Source organism: Orcinus orca, chromosome 9 (genome assembly GCF_937001465.1).
Source record: "Orcinus orca chromosome 9, mOrcOrc1.1, whole genome shotgun sequence".
Classification (NCBI taxonomy): domain Eukaryota; kingdom Metazoa; phylum Chordata; class Mammalia; order Artiodactyla; family Delphinidae; genus Orcinus; species Orcinus orca.
Genome location: NC_064567.1, coordinates 18,899,256 through 18,918,472, shown reverse-complemented (window position 1 = coordinate 18,918,472; position 19,217 = coordinate 18,899,256). Strand labels below are relative to the sequence as shown.

Sequence of the window (19,217 nt, the reverse complement as noted above, 5' to 3'; positions counted from 1 at the left end):
CTGTCTCTCTGAATGTTGATTGCAATCCTTTAATTTTATTTCATGTTCCCACATCGGTGTTAATTATGGTTTGGATTCAGCATTGCCTCAGCCTGAGCTCTCTTAAGAGCAGGTTCTATGTTTTGTCCGTTTTTCATTCTTGTCATCTGGGGCCTGTTGTACAGTAAGCACACTAGATGTTTGGTGAGTGAAGAAATGGATACCCACATCTGCTCAGAACTGATTTTTGATCCAGCCTGACAGCACAGATATATTTCCTATAATCCTGTTTCTCATTGGGTCCCCTCTATTGAGGTGCATATAACAGGATTATGATTTATATATTATTGAGAAGCAATCCATGTAGATCAAGGGTAGGCAAAACATGTACCACCCTCAACTTTTAATCCATTTTACTTCACTAATGGTCTTTGTTTAGCATGCTGTTGAGGATTTTTTTTTCCTGAAACCATGACTTAAGGAATGAAATCTACCTTCAATTATTTATGGTTTAAATTAATGCAAGTAAGACTTTCTGGCTTGCTACGCTGATACTCATTAATAAATATTTGACTGGGTATTAGGAAGATTCAGATTGACTAAATGAGGCTCTTTTTCAATGTAAACAAAAGCCCTTGTGTTTTTTTTCGCAACTGTGCCTGCCGGATTCTTCCATCTGGCTTTCATTAAGGCCAATGAATGTTAGATGGGTGCAACCTCAAAACGATAGGTCCTTTGGGAACTGGAGTCAGCAGGGGTGTGGGGGTGGGGGGGCTCTGCTGTGGAATAACCCCCTAGTTAAACCAAATTTAATCTCATTAGCAGGGTAATTGTGCTGTGAGGAGAAATGGCCAACCAGGTTAAAGAGAAACCCACATAGTCTAATTACTCTTTCACTTTTGTCATTGAAAAATAGAACATTGAACCAAGAGGCAAAAGATGCCTAACATTGTGATCGAGTCTCATAAAATTCCAGATCTCTCGCAGCTCCTCGGGCCTGTGTGTGGCATTGGTGCCATGTCACATTCTGGAATCCCTTCCTATAGAAGCACACCAATGGTAGAGGTTCCTGTCATGTCCTTCCTTTTTTTTTTTTTTTTGCTGTACGCGGGCCTCTCACTGTTGTGGCCTCTCCCGTTGCGGAGCACAGGCTCCGGACGCGCAGGCTCAGCGGCCATGGCTCACGGGCCCAGCCGCTCCGCGGCACGTGGGATCTTCCCGGACCGGTGCACGAATCCGTGTCCTCTGCATCGGCAGGCGGACTCTCAACCACTGCACCACCAGGGAAGCCCCCTTCCTTTTTAATACATGTATTTTGCCCATTCATTTTTCCACCCAAGTTGTATGTATTTGACTTCACCAATGTTTTTAAAACTACCAAAATATCTAAAACTAACTTGTGAAAAATATGCCTTTCCATCTTTGGAAATGGACACATTGGGAAATTTTCTAAAATCATTGAATCTGTGACCAGTTATTTTACTTTCTTCTGAATTTCCATGCATATGGGTTTTGCTGTTTTTAGGATATGATATAGAAGAAAGAATGGTGAACTAATTAGGAGCCAGATCTAGGTACAAGACACAATCTTAAAACTTGATAGCAGTGTGACCTTCAGCAAATTACATACACACACACACACAAACACACACACACAGAGCCGAGGGAATTTGCAGCCAATCTGATGGACTAGATATTTTTTCAAAAGTTTAATATGAAACAAAGTAGTTTTCTGAAATCAATTTTCCATAAGACGTACTGCATATTTTTTACGTTGATAAATCATATTTTCATTACATTTTTTCCATTGCTTTGAAAACAGGAAGCATTTCTCAGATGAAACCAGGGCAGACGTTGGCTTTTTTTTTTTTCCTTAATGTTCAAACTACCTCCATAGGCTTTTTCTGTCTCTGGTATATTCAGCGACAATTAGTAGCAATAATCAGCCCAAGAGTATAACTCAGTGAACAGAGTAATCTGATTGCAGACACTGACTATTGGACAGGTCTTTTATCTTCTATGTGTTTTAGATAATTGTCATCAGCATAATCCAGAGAAATACCAGTTCTGCAGGAACTGATAATATTGTAATCAGAATCCTTCTGTAGGGTCTAGTTTTTCTTCAGAAATGTTGTGTATTCCATCATTTTAATGCCTCTACGATTGATAGATATTAACCTACAAATAATCTGCAGACAAGAGGCTCTATTTTTTCTGTATTGTTTTACATATAAATGTAATAATCTATGCTTTTCTGCATCTCAGATTTGTGAGCAGAATTTTAAATTCTGATTTAGCCTTAGGATATGAAAACTTGAATAAAATAGGACAGTAGGAATGATAAAGTCTTTATTTCCTCCAGTAAGTGGACCTATTTATGAAACTATAAAGAAGGAAGTGACTCTGAGGCCTCTGGCAGGAAAGTAGGACAATAATAGTAGAACGCCAGCTGAGATGGCTTAAAAATGTTTAGCTTAGTTCACTTTCAATATTAAGCTGATATTACTACAGCCCATTTTATCATGTTGAAACCCTAACAGTGTGATATGACTATAAATGGCCAAAAGTGAGACTCTAGAAGGCACATAATTTCTTCCAAATAGGAAAGAGCTCTGTAGGAGGTAGATTTGAGGAGAACTTTGAACCATTACAGAAAATAACTTCGTGAATATTTGCAAGATAATTATAGATATTGGTCTGGAAAAGTGTGGACGTGGGAGCAGAGGATGGAACCAACAGTGTTATGAGAAGAAGAGCGTGACTTAATTGAAACAAGTATGTGAATAAAGGAGATAAAAGTAGAAAAGTTTAGGCAGGCAATGTCTGTGACTCACATATATCATAATTGTTGGCTGGGGGATCACTCACTACTTTCCAGGTACTTTTTCTTAGAGCACTTTGCATTCAGCTTGGCAGTTAATCAAGTGATGATAAACCTAAGAGTGGGATATGAAATAATCATAAGCTGGGACTTCCTTGGTGGCGCAGTGGTTAAGAATCCACCTGCCAATGCAGGGGACACGGGTTCCATCCCTGGTCCAGGAAGATTGCACATGCCATGGAGCAACTCAGCCCATGCACCACAACTACTGAGCTCGCGAACCACAGCTACTGAGCCCGCGTGCCACAGCTACTGAAGCCCGTGTGCCTAGAGCCAGTGCTCCTCAACGAAGAGTAGCCCCCGCTTGCCGTAACTAGATAAAGCCCACGCACAGCAATGAAGACCCAGTGCAGCCAAAACTTAATTAATTAATTAAGTTTTTAAAAAATCACAAACTAAGTTCAGGAACAAGGTTAGTTGCCAAATAGGCTCATGAGAGGTAATTCAAACTGAGTTTTCCAAAGCACTCCTTTATTAAATATAATAAAATCCATCCTTGTTGAGGAACGGTGAAGGAGAGAAGCAAGTGGCCAGCCTGTCTCTTCCAGCAAATATATACTGTAATTTTATCCCAGCAGGCTCACAGTTCATGTTTTTGACACATGATATACATCCAAGCATTGACTTCTGTCATTGACGCAGAAGTAGTATTCAGTTTAGGCCAGATTCGGTAGATTTCACATTACCAGGAATGTGATCAGGATTTGATTTGTTAGTAGTTTGCCTTAAAAGGCCTCATATTAATAGATTTCACATAATGTATGCATCATTTAACTTCACAGTCTTTTCTTTTTTCTTTCACTTTCTCTATTCTTTTTTTCACCTTGTTTAGCCATCCATATTTATACCCTAAAACATAGCCTTACAATAACCTGTGCATTGTAACCCTTCAAAAAAGCACTGGCCTTCCAGACGAGCCTAAGTTGTGACAAAAACATAATATTATCATTTCTTAAAGCATTTATTGACTGTGTCCACTGAACTTGACATAGTGTTAAGTGCTTCGAGTATGATTCAGAAATGTACAAAGCACAGTTGCTGCTCTGAAGGAGCTTAATTCTGATAGGGAGGAGAATGGCTAATGCTATGTGACGAAGTAAAGGAGTTCAAATTAATGAAGTGGCCTAAAGAGATCAGGGAAGGGCTTCCCTGGTGGCGCAGTGGTTAAGAATCTGCCTGCCAATGCAGGGGGCATGGATTTGAGCCCTGGTCCGGGAAGATCCCACATGCCGTGGAGCAACTAAGCCCGTGCGCCACAACTACTGAGCCTGCGTTCTAGAGCCCGCGAGCCACAGCTACTGAGCCCGCGCGCCACAACTACTGAAGCCCACGAGCCTAGACCCTGTGCTCCAGAACAAGAGAAGCCACCGCAATGAGAAGCCCACGCACCTCAACGAAGAGTAGCCCCCGCTTGCCGCAACTAGAGAAAGCCCGTGCACGGCAACGAAGACACAACGCAGCCAAAAGTAAATAAATTTTTACTAAAAAAAAAAAGGGAGAGATCAGGGAAAACTTCGAGTTGAGTGAGCTTTGAATGGGTCCTTGAAGGGAGGTTATAGTGAAAATGACAGTTTTTTAAACATCCACTCTAGCTTATTTGTCACAATATAGAAAACGCCTGGATGAACTAGAAGTAGAGCACATGGACATCATGAAAAAAGACGTGGAATTTTTTTTTAATGTGGAGAAGACACAGAAAACAAAGTTTGCTAATGACTGGAAGTGGAAATACGTTACTTATTTCTTGATTACCTACTAGGTACTAAACACTATCTACAGGAACAAGACACATCCCCTCTCCTCAGGATGTTTACAAACTAGGAGGGAATACAGACACCTCAACAGGAATATTCTGTGGACCTAGGGTGCTGTGGGGGACAAAGTGAAAGGCATTCAACCTAGACTCGAGGGACAGGTCCTCCTGGAGAAAGTAATATCTGAGCTAGTGGCGGTAGAGCAAATAACATTTGGGAAAAAGAGGTACGGGCAGAATGTTTAGGCAAATGGACCACCATGGGCAGAGACCTGGAGGTAAGAAAGCAGGGCATGTTCGTGAAACTGCAAGTAGTTATATAATCTGTGCTTTAGTGAAATTAATACAGTAGCTGTATGTTAGATACATTGAAGGAAGAAGGGATGAAAGATGGAAAAACCAGTTAGGAGATTGTTTTAGGAAGGCCTGGGAAATAAATTACCTTATATCAAATTCCATCCATTCATCTACATCATCTAATTTAATGAAAGGCTAAAGTGTGGTGCCAGGTGTTACAAAAGGAGACACAGGGATGTTTTCTCAGGCTCTGGCATGGAACTCTTTGAGGTGGTACCATTCATATCACGTGCTATGGGCGCAACAGCCCCTGGGCAGTATGCTTTCACCGTGGACGCTTTATCCCCTATAACAGTACGTGGCATAAGGTCGACACTCCATAGATATTGCTTCAATAAGTGAAGGAATAAAGAAGTGAATCAAGAGATAATATAAAGAAAATGTCTCTAAGCCTGGAAGCGTCTTGCATGAGTAGCAAGAAGACTGGGTAACTGAATGGGGATGGTGCAAAACTAGAGAACACAGAGAGAGAGGGTTGAAATAATGGGAGGGCGGCTCTGAGGTTCCATTTCGGACGTTGTTTGAGTTAACAAGAGGATACCCGGAGAAAGTATCCAACAGGTGATTACAAACACAGGTTAGGAGCTTGGGGAAAGAAGTTAGGACTGGAGATCAGATTTATTATATTTCAAGACAAGTAATTTGGTATATTCAAATATTTGTATTTAGCAATATTATGGTCCTCCCAATCCACACAAGGTTGCACTACATCAGCACACACGCTAGTAGGGTTTTCCGCATGGACTCTATTGATTGTGTTCTGCTCACCAGCCCTCCTCAACAGTTCGAACCCCAGGGGCAAACATCCGGGAGACAATCATGTTAGAAAAGTACGATGGTTAGAGTGAAGTCCTGCATGGATCGTATGTAAGATACAGATAGTATTATAATAGGGCAGACTTCAGGGAATTATTGCAAGAACTGCCTAAAATAATACATATAAAGCTCTTCAGTTAGAACATGGTGAGAACTCAATAGATGTAATCAGTTATTAATACTGCTTCTACTCAGGTAGCAACAGGGAGGAAATTTGCCAGACTGATATGAACCACCTAAAATAAAGTATATTTAATATTTTACACATAAGTTTCCAGGTGATATGATAGACATTTTGTAATAAGTTGAGATTTTTTTTCTTGAAAATTTTCCTGACAGCCTTATCTTCCATTAAAAAATACAAAGAAAAGGTTATTTTACTGTAAATAAGATAAATGAAAAGCATAAAAACAGAATTCCAGGCCTATTGGAAGAAGCAGGATTATCATTTTATCTGAGTTTTATATCAGTAGTCCTTATTTACATGATTTTTTTGTTTAAAAAAAGATTGCTTAATATTAAGAGTTAGCATTTGGGTTCTTTCAATTTCTCAATTATATGCTTAAAAAATATAAATAGCTGTCATTATAAAGAGACTTGCTTCATTCTACCTAACGTGCTTTTCAGTCTGGAGGGAACCCTTAAATGTAGTCACAAATCACTTGCAATATACTCATGGTAAGATTTTTTAAAGTTAAATTTGTTTATAAGCCTGCAGAGCTCAAATTTTGTAGATAATATTCTTTTCTCCCTCTACTTAATGATTTTTCCCTCTTTTCTCCTCTAGTCCTAAGCATGAATTTCACTCGTTACAAATAGAGCACCCAAATCCCTTTTTATTTCATTAGTTCAGCAAATTGTCTCCTAGGGGTATGGACTGAGGCCATGATTGGGCTCTGCGATGATGAGCGTATTTTGCACTTTCACCCAGAAAACCTTCAGATACAAAAGCCACGGAAAGTAGTTACACTCAGCATGAACAATTACAGACTGTTGGGGGAGACTCTTCCTGATGTGCCGGTGGCTTACTCCCATGAATTAAGAGGCAAATGTGCTCCAAAGTGCATTAACCTTTATGGATTTTTCTTCGGTTTTCATGTTCCACTGATTTATGGTCTTAAATATGCCTGTTGCTGCTGTTTCTGAATGAGTCCTTTGTAAATCATTTCTAAATGATCTTTTTCGAGTCAGATCATCTGAGTCAGTTGAACATATCTCCAATCAATTCCTCTGAGGCTTCTTTCCTTCTTGGCCCAAGTTATTTTCAGTTTGCTCTGTGCCTTAAATGTCGTATCTGAGAGTAATTGACTAAGTAAGAAATATGTTGTAAAGGAGCCGTATTTGCTGGGCAGCTGCCTTTTTTTTTTTTTTTTTTTTTTTTTTGCGGTACTCGGGCCTCTCACTGTTGTGGCCTCTCCCGTTGCGGAACACAGGCTCCGGACGCGCAGGCTCAGCGGCCATGGCTTACGGGCCCAGCCGCTCTGTGGCACGTGGGATCCTCCCGGACCGGGGCACGAACCCGTGTCCCCTGCATCGGCAGGCGGACCCACACCCACTGCGCCACCAGGGAAGCCCTGGGCAGCTGTTTTTTACACTGAGTTGTGTCCAGCCTTTGCCTGGCCTCACTTGAGTTTGATTCCAAAGGCCCATTTACCTGAGTACAGCTAACTGGACATAGTTCTTTGTGCAAGGATGGGCTTGTGTCCAAGAATGGATTTTACTCTGGGCTGTAGATTGATTTTTTTCATAACCAGTTAAGGGTGGTAGGGATTTTGAGAGTTCTGTGTTCTCATAAAAGCCCACTATTTCCCTTAGAGTGATGTGAAGGAAGAGCACACAGGACTCTTGTGAGTACTGCTTGGCATCTTTTCACATGGGCCCATATTTCTCCAGAAAAGTTCTGCATTTGGCAGTCAGTGTTTCATTCTCCTTCTGGCTCTGAAGATTATTTGTTTATTGGATTTGAGGGAAAATGTGCTTTTTTTTTGCCTCCTCATAACTAATGTGTCATTCAGGCTATAGGGTGGTGGTTAGTGCTGTTGTTTGCCATCTTCTCATAAAACCAAAACACAAAATCAGTTTCTTCAAATTCAGAATTCTGGCTTTTAAAGCACAAAATTATTTATTCGTGTCTCTGTCATAAATAGTGCATCACTGTTTATTGCTAATTAAGTTTTTCATGTAGATATTTGTAAATATCTGTGTCCTGGGACATTATTAAATGTACATATATTAAACTTCACCATGAGAATGGTGACATGGGGACTTACTTTTGAATATGCTTGACAACTTAAGCAGAGCTCCTATAGGCCTGTAAATGTCTCGTAGCTTTTCACATAGAAACCTTGAACTAAATGAAAGGGAGGAGATGGTTCAGATTTTTTTTTAATGTCTTTAAAGCCATTATACAGTAGAAGAGATTCCGAGCTTCTCGGTGGAAGTAAGCATGGTACATCTCTGCAGAGAGGCAAGACTGGATTAGAAGTTACTTTAGTGGAAATGATATATTGTAAGATTCTGCAGAATGTAGGAGTTCAGAGGAATAAATCACACATATTTACTGGTTCTAATACATGCGATCAGGAGAAAAATCCCAGGCCTGTCAGGTAAATATTTTGTGTACATGAGTCACCCCAAACTACCAAAACGTGTGTGTGGTAATATGACAGAATCAGGAAATGTCAAAGTGAAAAGAATTAAAATATTTTATGTGTAAAATATTTTAGATAATGATATACATTATATACAAAAGTATACATCAAAAACAGAATTCAGAAAGAGAAATTAAGGAAACACTCCCATTTACCACTGCAACAAAAAGAATAAAATACCTAGGAATAAACCTGCCTAAGGAGGCTAAAGACTTGTACTCAGAAAACTATAAAACACTGATGAAAGAAATCAAAGATGACATAAACAGATGGAGAAATATACCATGTTCTTGGATTGGAAGAATCAATATTGTGAAAATGACTGTACTACCCAAAGCAATCTACAGATTCAGTGCAATCCCTATCAAACTACCAATGGCACTCTTCACAGAATTAGAACAAAAAAATTTTACAATTCGTATGGAAACACAAAAGCCCCCGAATAGCCAAAGCAATCTTGAGAAAGAAAAACAGAGCTGGAGGAATCAGGCTCCCCAACTTCAAACTATACCACAAAGCTGCAGTAATCAAGACAGTGTGGTACTGGCACATAAACAGAAATATAGATCAATGGAACAGGATAGAAAGCCCAGAGATAAACCCATGAACACTTGGTCACCTAATTTACGACAGAGGAGACAAGAACATACAATGGAGAAAAGACAGCCTCTTCAATAAGTGGTGCTGGGAAAACTGGACAGCTACATGTAAAAGAATGAAATTAAAATACTGCCTAACACAATACACAAAAATAAACTCAAAATGGATTAAAGAGCAATTATACTCCAATAAAGATGTTTAAAAAAATGGATTAAAGACTTAAATGTAAGACCAGACACTATAAAACTCTTAGAGGAAAACAAAGGAAAAACACTCTTGGCATAATCCACAGAAAGATCTTTTTTGACCCACCTCCTAGAGTAATAGAAATAAAAAGAAAAATAAACAAATGGGACTTAATTAAACTTAAAAGCTTTGGCCCAGCAAATGAAACCATAAACAAGACAAAAAGAGGACCCTCAGAATGAGAGAAAATATTTGCAAATGAAACAACAGACAAAGGATTAATCTCCAAAATATATAAACAGCTCATGCAGCTCAATATCAAAAAAACAATCCAGTCAAAAAATAGGCTGAAGACCTAAATAGACATTTCACCAAGGAAGACATACAGATGGCCAAGAGGCACATGAAAAGATGCTCAACATCACTAATTATTAGAGAAATGCAAATGAAAACTACAATGAGGTATCACCTCACACTGGTCAGAATGGCCATTATCAAAAAATCTAGAAACAATAAATGCTGGAAAGGGTGTGGTGAAAAGGGAACCCTCCTGCACTGTTGGTGGGAATGTAAGTTAATACAACCACTATGGAAAACAGTATGGAGGTTCCTTAAAAAAACTAAAACTAGAACTACCATATGACCCAGCAATCCCACTACTGCGCACATACCCTGAGAAAACCATAATTCAGAAAGAGACATGTAGCACAGTGTTCATTGCAGCACTATTTACAATAGCCAGGACATGGAACCAACCTAAATGTCCATCGACAGATGAATGGATAAAGAAGATATGGCACATATATACAATGGAATATTACTCAGCCATGAAAAGAAATGAAATTGAGTTATTTATAGTGAGGTGGATGGACCTAGAGTCTGTCATACAGAGTGAAGTAAGTCAGAAAGAGAAAAACAAATACCGTATGCTAACGCATATATATGGAATCTAAAAACAAAATAAATGGTACTGATGAACCTAGTTACAGGGGAGGAATAAAGAGGTAGACATAGAGAATGGACTTTAGGACATGGGGTGGGAGGGCAAAGCTGAGGCGAAGTGAGAGTAGCATCGACATATATACACTACCGAATGTAAAATAGCTGGCTGGTGGGAAGCAGCAGCATAGCACAGGGAGATCGGCTCTCTGCTTTGTGATGACCTAGAGGGGTGGGATAGGGAGGATGGGAGGGAGGCTCAAGAGGGAGGGGATATGGGGACATGTATATGCATATGGCTGATTCGCTTTGTTGTACAACAGAAACTAACACAGTATAGTGAAGCAATTATGCTCCAATAATGATCTATTAAAATAAATAAATAAATAAAGCCTTAGTATAATAGATATCACTGAAGGAAAAGAAAACAAACAGAATTACCAATAAACAGTGACATTGTTTGTGGGAGAGCCATGAATGAATTCCTTGTACTCCAAAAGCCAGAATTCTGAAGTTGAGTTTTCTGAAATTTGTACCCTTAATTTTGTATTTTGGTTCTATGGAAAGACTTTATTTCCCCCGATTGGATTCAGGTGATGCATTTTTGGCAAGAATATCAAAGAAGTGTTGCTGTATTCTTCTCTGCATCATGTCATATGGCACATGACGTCAGTTTGTCCCATTACTGATAATGTTGGCCGCAGAATTTTTTAAACTACTAGGCTGTGAATATAAGGAATACTTATACACTGTGAGCAAGTATTTTCATTCAACTGAATATTGCTGTCATTGCAACTTCTAAAATACAGTACAGATCCTCTGTGTTCAAGAATACTTCCAGCTGGTGGCAGCCATAATTGTTGGCTGAGATGAAATGGAAGAAATGGAGCTTTACAATAAGATGGAATTTGTGTTGAGGAGTCTGGGTTAAGGAATGGGCTTGGGAAGCTTGAATGAAATTTTAATTAGTATAATTTTCCTGGATAGAAATCAAATCAGTATAAAAATTTTGAAAATACTGGGTCAGGTGTGGGTACTGTGTGTTCATGTATGCATTCCAAAGGACACATACTTGCTATAAGAAAGAGTAAATTTAAAATATAGGCACTGCATATGTACAGATTTTTGGAGGCCCACTGGTTGATGATAATCTGACAATAAAATCTTTGGTGAAATATTTACAAATGGCAACATTAGAATTTAGGAAATCAGATCCATGCTGTAGACTTTCAAAGGCAGTAAAAATAGGTTGCCTACACTCTTCATGTGTTTTTTGGTCTAGCCTACTCTACAGGTTGAGGTTTGGGAGCCTGATCTGAATAAGTTTCTTCAAAATCCTATGATTAGATACTCCTCCTATAGCATTATGTAGATCCTCCTCTTTGATTCTCATTCTCTCTGTTCCATATACACAGATGTACCTGCGCTTTGTGTCTGCCTTCTCATCATTTACAAGGATAGGAAATCGCTAGTGTGAAAGCACTTCATAAGATTAGATAATACCCTTTTGACAGGGTTCCATCTGTGTTCCATCTTAACTTTGAAGTGTTTTCTTTCCTAATGAGATTCTTTCCACTGTTCAAAATTCAATGTTTTCTTACTTCCATAAAGCTGATAAGGAGCATTGTTGGAAAAACAGGGCTTTTTGATGAATCTCCTCTGTACCCGTGACTGACTCTCCTACCTCCCATTCAACAGATTACTTTTACGGTTCTTAATAGGTGAACGGATACATGCAGCATACTTTGGGAATCCGGGGGAAATAAAATATAGAGTAACCCATGGAAAATGATGAGGAGCTACTCCCAGTATTTTTTTTTTTTTTTTTTTTTTTCTGCGGTACGCGGGCCTCTCACTGCTGCGGCCTCTCCCGTTGCGGAGTGCAGGCTCCGGACGCGCAGGCTCAGCGGCCATGGCTCACGGGCCCAGCCGCTCCGCGGCACGTGGGATCTTCCCAGACCGGGGCTCGAACCCGTGTCCCCTGCATCGGCAGGCGGACTCTCGACCACTGCGCCACCAGGGAAGCCCTACTCCCAGTATTTTAACATGTAGAAATAATTCAACAGAAGCAAAATGAAGATGTTCACTGTAGGATTATCTGTAATAAAAACAGGAAGCAGCATTAATGTTTCTTAATAGATGTTTGGGTTAATAACGTATTGATGGAATGAATCTTACAATTATGAGTATTATCCTCTGTGAAAGGGCAAATATGAAGTACTGTGAACAACCATATTGCATAAAGCAAAAAACAATGTGAGAAGGTGGGCAAGGACTAGAGAATACTCTTTCAGTCCAAGGCATCTGTAGTGGAGATATGGGTTCATTTTCTTTCTTTCTTTTTCTATGAATCTTTTATTTGGACCTCCAGTCCAAATCCTTGGGAGAAGGGCATTATTTATCGGAGAGGTCACGCCCTAGTTTTAGGAGCTATGGGTTGAAATTAAAGGAGCTATTAATTTTATTCAACACTGCATTCACCAGTTATTTCCTGAGAACCTACTGTGTAGCAGCCATAGACTAGTATTAGGCACTGAGGATACATCAGTGAGAAATTTACACTTGTCCCCTGGCCACGTGGGGCTTTGGTCATTCCTACATCCGTGTGTTGCTGAAATAGTCAAAGTAATAATCTAATGGCCCATATTGCCAGTTACAGATAATTGCATGGGAAAGTAAAGGAGCAAGTGAAAACAATCACAGAATGTGTCACACTTTGCTCTAGTCTCCAACCTCATCAGGATTTTATGTACTGATAGTAATTATACAGATAGCAGCAGCCGTCACTTAATTAGCAGTTGACTTTATGTCCGCCTCTGTGCTGAGCGCTTAACTTTTATTTCCTTATTTAATCATCAAAACAAATCCTGCATGTTATATCCATTTTTACAGAATACACAAATAAGATGAAGAGAAGCTAAGTAATCTGCCCAAGACTATACACTCAAGATCCAGACCCAGGAATACCTACTTTACGTGTCTTGCCCTTGGCCACTCCACTTCCCTAAACCTTTCCTCTCTGCAGTGACTGTGAGTGTGATTCGCCTCCTGGATGCCTAGGAAAGTTCTTATTCTGTGTCCTTCCTGCCCAAGAAAGGGCATTTTGCCATTTAATGTGATCGCTTCTCATTTTTTCCAGAGAAAAGAAGAGGCTGGTGAGACAGCCCTAATTTTTCTGTTTCATTCTCTTCTGCATGTTTTATGCCTTCTGAACAGTGAGGACCCTCACAGCTCCCAAAGCAGATTTGGAAACATGTTGAATGGGTCCCCTCAAGTTAGAGATGACACCATCAACCTGAATGTGTCATTTTAGACTGATGTGTGTGCTTTAGGGAATAAATGATTTGTATTCGAAAGAGATCATTCAGCTGAAAGTAATGGGAGCGCCTCCATCCGTGCTGCTCAGAGCAGTTTCATGTTTTAAGGGGCACCAAAGACAAATAAGGGACTAGAAAAAAAGAAAAAGTGGATAATTTAGAGCCTCTGTCACTTTGTTTAGGAGCAGGTTAACTACTAAAAATCTCCTCCTAATAACTGGTAAAGATTTTGGAAATGCAAGAAGTACTTCTGCTCAGAAAACTCTTCTTCTAAGTCCCATTGAAAAGAATAAATAGCGTTTCTGATGATTGGTATATTTACTTGTTATTAAATTAATAACAGTGGTTGTCTTTCAGAGTCAGACCAAGGGGACCAAGATGCCCCTGGGTGGATGGTGTCTCTGAGGGTTAGATGAGATCAGAAGGAGGCAACATAGTACGATGTGGTATTTGGAGATCTTAAAATTATAGCCATGGTTAACTATGTACTCTTTATTTCTTCATTTTTTTCCTGGCTTCTTCTACTCATTCTCTTCTTAAAGATTTATTATATCTTGTTTTGGGTCAGGCTTTTATTTCCCTTTCCATGTTGATTACATCAATTAAGAAACCTCATTGCTGTTTGTCATGGCTTCTCAATTTCCACTTTCCTGGGTGATTCTGATAATCCCCTGTGTTCTCCTTCCTTCCCCCCACCCCCCGCCTCCACATGCCACAGAGGTTAATGGAATGTTTCACTGGTGATATGGAAGAACAACCATGATGTATTTATTTATTAAGTAAAGGAAACTCTTAATTAGGTTAAACGGCTAAACTTAAGGAACATTTATACACCAAACTTTAAATGTGGTCTAATTGGAAAGCAATTTATAAAATATAGTCTTTGATAAATGTTGATAATTTTTACACTAATTTAATTTTATTTGAGTAGCTAATATATTCACAGTTTTTAAAACAATCAAATGATTATAAAAAGTTAAAATTGAAAAGTATATTCCCAGTCCTCTGCCAGGCCCCACCACCATCCCTTCTTCCTGTAGGTACTCACTTTTACTAGTTTTTTGTGAATCCCTTCAGGATGTCTTTATAGTAAATTAAATAAATGAGGTTATATAATTCTTATATGCAGGTCAATATAGTAAATATGAACACTGCTAAATACCTTGCTTTTCTCACTTAACAATATATATCCTAGAGATCTTTTCATGTTGGTGCATCAAAAGCTTCCACGTTTGAGAGTTGGGGCTGCTGCCCAGTATTGCAAAATGTGTAGATTCACCATAGTTTATTGAACTGATCTCTCATTGATGGATTTTTTGCATTGTTTCCAGTCTTTTGCCATAAAAACAGTGCTCCACTGATCCCTGTACCCTGTACATAGATCATCTCATCCATATTTAGATAACAGCTGTCGGAAGAATTTCCCAGAAGTGGGATTTCTGGGTCAAAGGAAATGCATTTGTAGTTTTGGATGATAGTGCCAATTTGCCCTTCATGAGGGTTGTAACGTTTTTCACTCCCATCAGCAATATATGAGAATGGCTCTTTGTCCACACTTAAACCAACAGTGTGTTTTCAAACTTTTGGAATCTGGCTGATGCATGGGTATAAAAAATGGTATCTCACAGTGGAATATTACTCAGCCATAGAAAGAAACGAAATTGAGTAATTTGTAGTGAGGTGGGTGGACCTAGAGACTGTCATACAGAGTGAAGTAAGTCAGAAAGAGAAAAACAAATACCGTATGCTAACACATATATATAGAATCTAAAAAAAGAAAAAATGGTTCTGAAGAAACTAGGGGCAGGACAGGAATAAAGACGCAGACGTAGAGAATGGACTTGAGGACAGGGGGAGGGGGAAGGGTAAGCTGGGACGAAGTGAGAGAGTGGCATGGACATATATACACTACCAAATGTAAAATAGATAGCTAGTGGGAAGCAGCCCCATAGCACAGGGAGATCAGCTGGGTGCTTTGTGACCACCTAGAGGGGTGGGATAGGGAGGGTGGGAGGGAGGGAGACACAAGAGGGAAGAGACATGGGGATATATGTATATGTATAACTCATTCACTTTGTTATGAAGCAGAAACTAACACACCATTGTAAAGCAATTATATTCCAATAAATATGTTAAAAATAAATAAATAAATAATAAAAATACATTAATTACCAAAAAAATGGTATCTCAGTATAGTTCATTTTTCTCATTATGAATGAAGTTAAAACTTTTGGTGTGTTTAATGGTCACTTACTGTAAATTGTCGTTTCATGTCTTTTGATCATTTTTCTACCATGTTCTTTGTTTTTTTTACTAACTGTCATCTGTGACATAAGTTGCACATATATATTCCCAGTTAGTCATTCATTTTTTTGTATTTATTTCATGTGATTCTGTTTCATTTTATTTCGCTTCTACACTTTTGAGAAAAATTTAAAGTACGAGGCCACTCTTACTTTGCAAAGCATTGTGGAACTGTAAAACTCACCATGCAAAGCAATATTAATTAATGGGAAAAATCACAATTGTTTCATGACTTTAAAAGTTTTTGTGAAAACATTAAAAATTCTCTACTGTCAGTTACAAATATATACAGAAATGAAAAGTAGAACTAATATGTATTCATACACTGTAACATTAGAAACACTGAGAATTAAAGTGTTTTCTTTGTAAATCTTACCAAGAGTAATTTGAACAGTGCTTGCCACCTTCTTTTTGGGTACTTTATGATACACAGTGAGCATCTTTTCTGTGCGTTGGTGAAATGTCATACTTCCTTCTCAGTTTAGATCAGCTGCCAGCATTTTATTCTTTGCTTTTCAATGTCATGAAACGTCTCCAAGGGTTCCTTTAAGGTAACATTTTTTGCCTACATCCCTTCCCCTGGGGTGTCTTCATCTCTTTTATCACAATCATTTTCTCTTTTAAGGTCAGTAAGTCCACCTTTACTCTGGCTGCAGATACCTCTCAAATGGGGCCAGTGTCGATGTTCCCAGGGTCAGTTATTTCTTCTGTAAATCCATTTACATTCAGTTCAAATGTCGCTCCTAGTGTTACTTTCAGGGTTTTTTTCCCCCTGTACTTTTAGGTGTTTGGGCCAATTCATTTTTTCAGTTATCCATTTTTGTAAACTGTCACATGGGTCTATCACTGAGAGACAAGGAGACAACACAGCTACACACTTTGCTGTCTGTCCATGAACTGCGTAACGGATGTGCAGTGACCAATCACTGCTTGACTTTGAAAGAAGTGACATGTTTGATCGTTGATTATGATAAACATTAATTATTTACATAGAGATTTCTAGATTGAAGCCCTAGAGTTTGTACTTCATGCCATTACTCACAGTTAACATACTGTGGTAACTGGAATTCAAATCTTGTTGTACTGGTGTTATTCACTAAACTTTAGTAACTTCCATTTGTGCATATCAGAACCATGAAAGCAGGAACTGCCAGTGTAGAAAAGTACAAAGAATAATGTAACAAATATCTGCATACTCATCTCTGAGTTTTGACAGTTAACATTCTGCTATGTGTGCTTTAAGTGTTTTTAATAAAGGAAATTGATCATTACAAATAAGGTTAAAGTTCTCCTTTGCCCCCACCTCCCATCCTGTTTCCTTTCATTACCTCCCAACAGCATCATAAATTTAAATACTATCCTTTCTTTTTCTCTCTTTTTAGAAGTTCTATCTACACGTATAAAGATCCTAGTAAGAAATATGCAGTATTTGGGATGTACTTTGCATCATAATTTGGTTTTTTGTGTAATGCTTTCTTTTGCTTCTTATATTCTTATTTCCTTCTTGAACTAATAAAAAATATTTTTGTCTCTCCTCTTTTCCCCCTAGTGTGGAATTTTTGTTTCTGTTTCATCCTATTTCTATTGAATAAGTGAAATAACTTGTGTTAGAAAAAACTAATATGTAGATGGAAAATAGAGTGACCTGCTCTTGTTGAGAGTTCTGGTAATTTCCCCACATCTCTCCGTGGAAGCAGCAAAAGTCAGAGATACCCACGTGTGTTTGGTCATATTTCTGTAGCTATCTTTCTGATACACTTAACAGTGGTTGTGCTCTGTTTGTCTTTCAGATTCATTCAGGAGATAGAGCACGCCCTGGGACTTGGCCCAGCCAAACAGTGTCCTCTTCGAGAGTTTCTCACCGTGTACATCAAAAACATCTTCCTCAATCAGGTCTTGGCTGAGATCAACAAGGAGATTGAAGGAGTCACGAAAACATCTGACCCCCTGAAGATCCTAGCTAATGCAGACACCATGAAAGTGCTGGGGGTGCAGCGGCCTCTCCTACAGGTAATCACATCCTTTGAACTTACTATTTTTATCTGCAGTTTTTATTGATTTGGCAAGAGTCACAAATTGAAAAAAGAAGGAGAAGAGTTACCATCTGTTTCCATATTCATCAGGGACAAAACAAGAGGAAATAAATTAAACAGGCACCAGGGAAATTAAGGACTAGTGTAGAGATAATGGAAATTCCTGAAGATCTTTAAGAAAAAAGTGGTTAGCTTTGAATATGGGAGATGGTGAGTCTCATTAACATGCAGGCAACTCCTCATTATTGGCCTGGAATTTGTCCTTGAAAAGAACATCTCTTTCCAATGGTGAATGCATCCTGGAGTAGAAGGACTTATAGGAAGGAAGTTATTCTGCCTAACCTCAATTACCAACAGTAAACCCTCTGTACCATTTGAGGGCTGACTTACCGTATATAACTTGGCTAGCTCACAGTGAATTTGAACCCACCCAAAAAACTGGCTTTTAAAAGTCAGATCATTTATTAATTTAAGTGATGATCATCTTAATATGAAAATTTTACTTTCATTGTATAAAGAAATGGTTTCTGGACAACAGAAATAAGATAATTTGTCAGATGTATGGATTAATAGACTTGAGGTGTTTGTTTTATATGCTTTAAGCCAGTGACTTAGAGGTAAATATAAGACTAAAAGAAAATTACTATGAATTTCAATTCTGGCTATACGTTAATTATTATTACACTGTAATTGAATCTTTATAGTGTTTCTTCATTTAAGAGAATGATGGGTACAATAGCATAGTTTTATGTAAGTTGCATGGTATGAGGATATCTCAAAGTGTAGAAGACTTGAGATCTTCAAAGAGAAGTTCTATAAGTGATATATATATATAGTTGCTTCAGTTGCCTGCCTTTACCTGCTTTTATATATGTCTTCCTTGGTTCTTCCTTCTTTGTACATTAGAATTAATAGAAATGCTGGCCCTTTCATAGGGAAATGTCCTAGTTGTGAGCACTCTTTTTTTATAAGCAAATTCTTCTATGGTATTGAGAAAATAGAATAGAGACATTCACTTCTACCAGAACTTAAACAATAGCATCACACCCAGGAAAGTGTTCATTTGCATTGCCTGAGTTTATGTTAGATGTGTTCCTAGTGAGGATCTGTACTGAGTATGGGATGCAGAGAAGGGAGAATAGCAAAGGCATGTGCTCACTCGTCCCATCCCTCTGCTGGATTACTCTTCCACTGGCTCTTTGCATGGCCGGCATCTTCTCTTGGTGCCTGTTCAAACGTCCCCTCCACAGGGAAGCTTTTCCTAACTATCCTGCCTAAGTAGGTCCCCTTCCTTGGTTATTCTCCATCCCCCCCCCCGCCCCCACCTCCTGCTCCGAATCTGTCTGTTCTCAACACTGAAGCCAAACTATGAACTGTGTCACCAAAACTCCCTTGCCAATG

At 38.8% G+C, this 19,217-nt stretch overlaps 1 protein-coding gene across 2 annotated transcripts in view; it reads left to right on the top strand.

Moving 5' to 3' along the window:
• Positions 1 to 19,217, top strand: part of EXOC4 (exocyst complex component 4) — an 811,980-nt gene that overhangs the window by 554,625 nt on the left and 238,138 nt on the right. For both annotated transcript variants that reach the window (XM_004272179.4, XM_049714951.1), the window contains exon 11: positions 17,574 to 17,793. In XM_004272179.4, the coding sequence (XP_004272227.1) occupies positions 17,574 to 17,793 (220 nt within the window). The remainder of the gene's footprint in view (positions 1 to 17,573; positions 17,794 to 19,217) is intronic.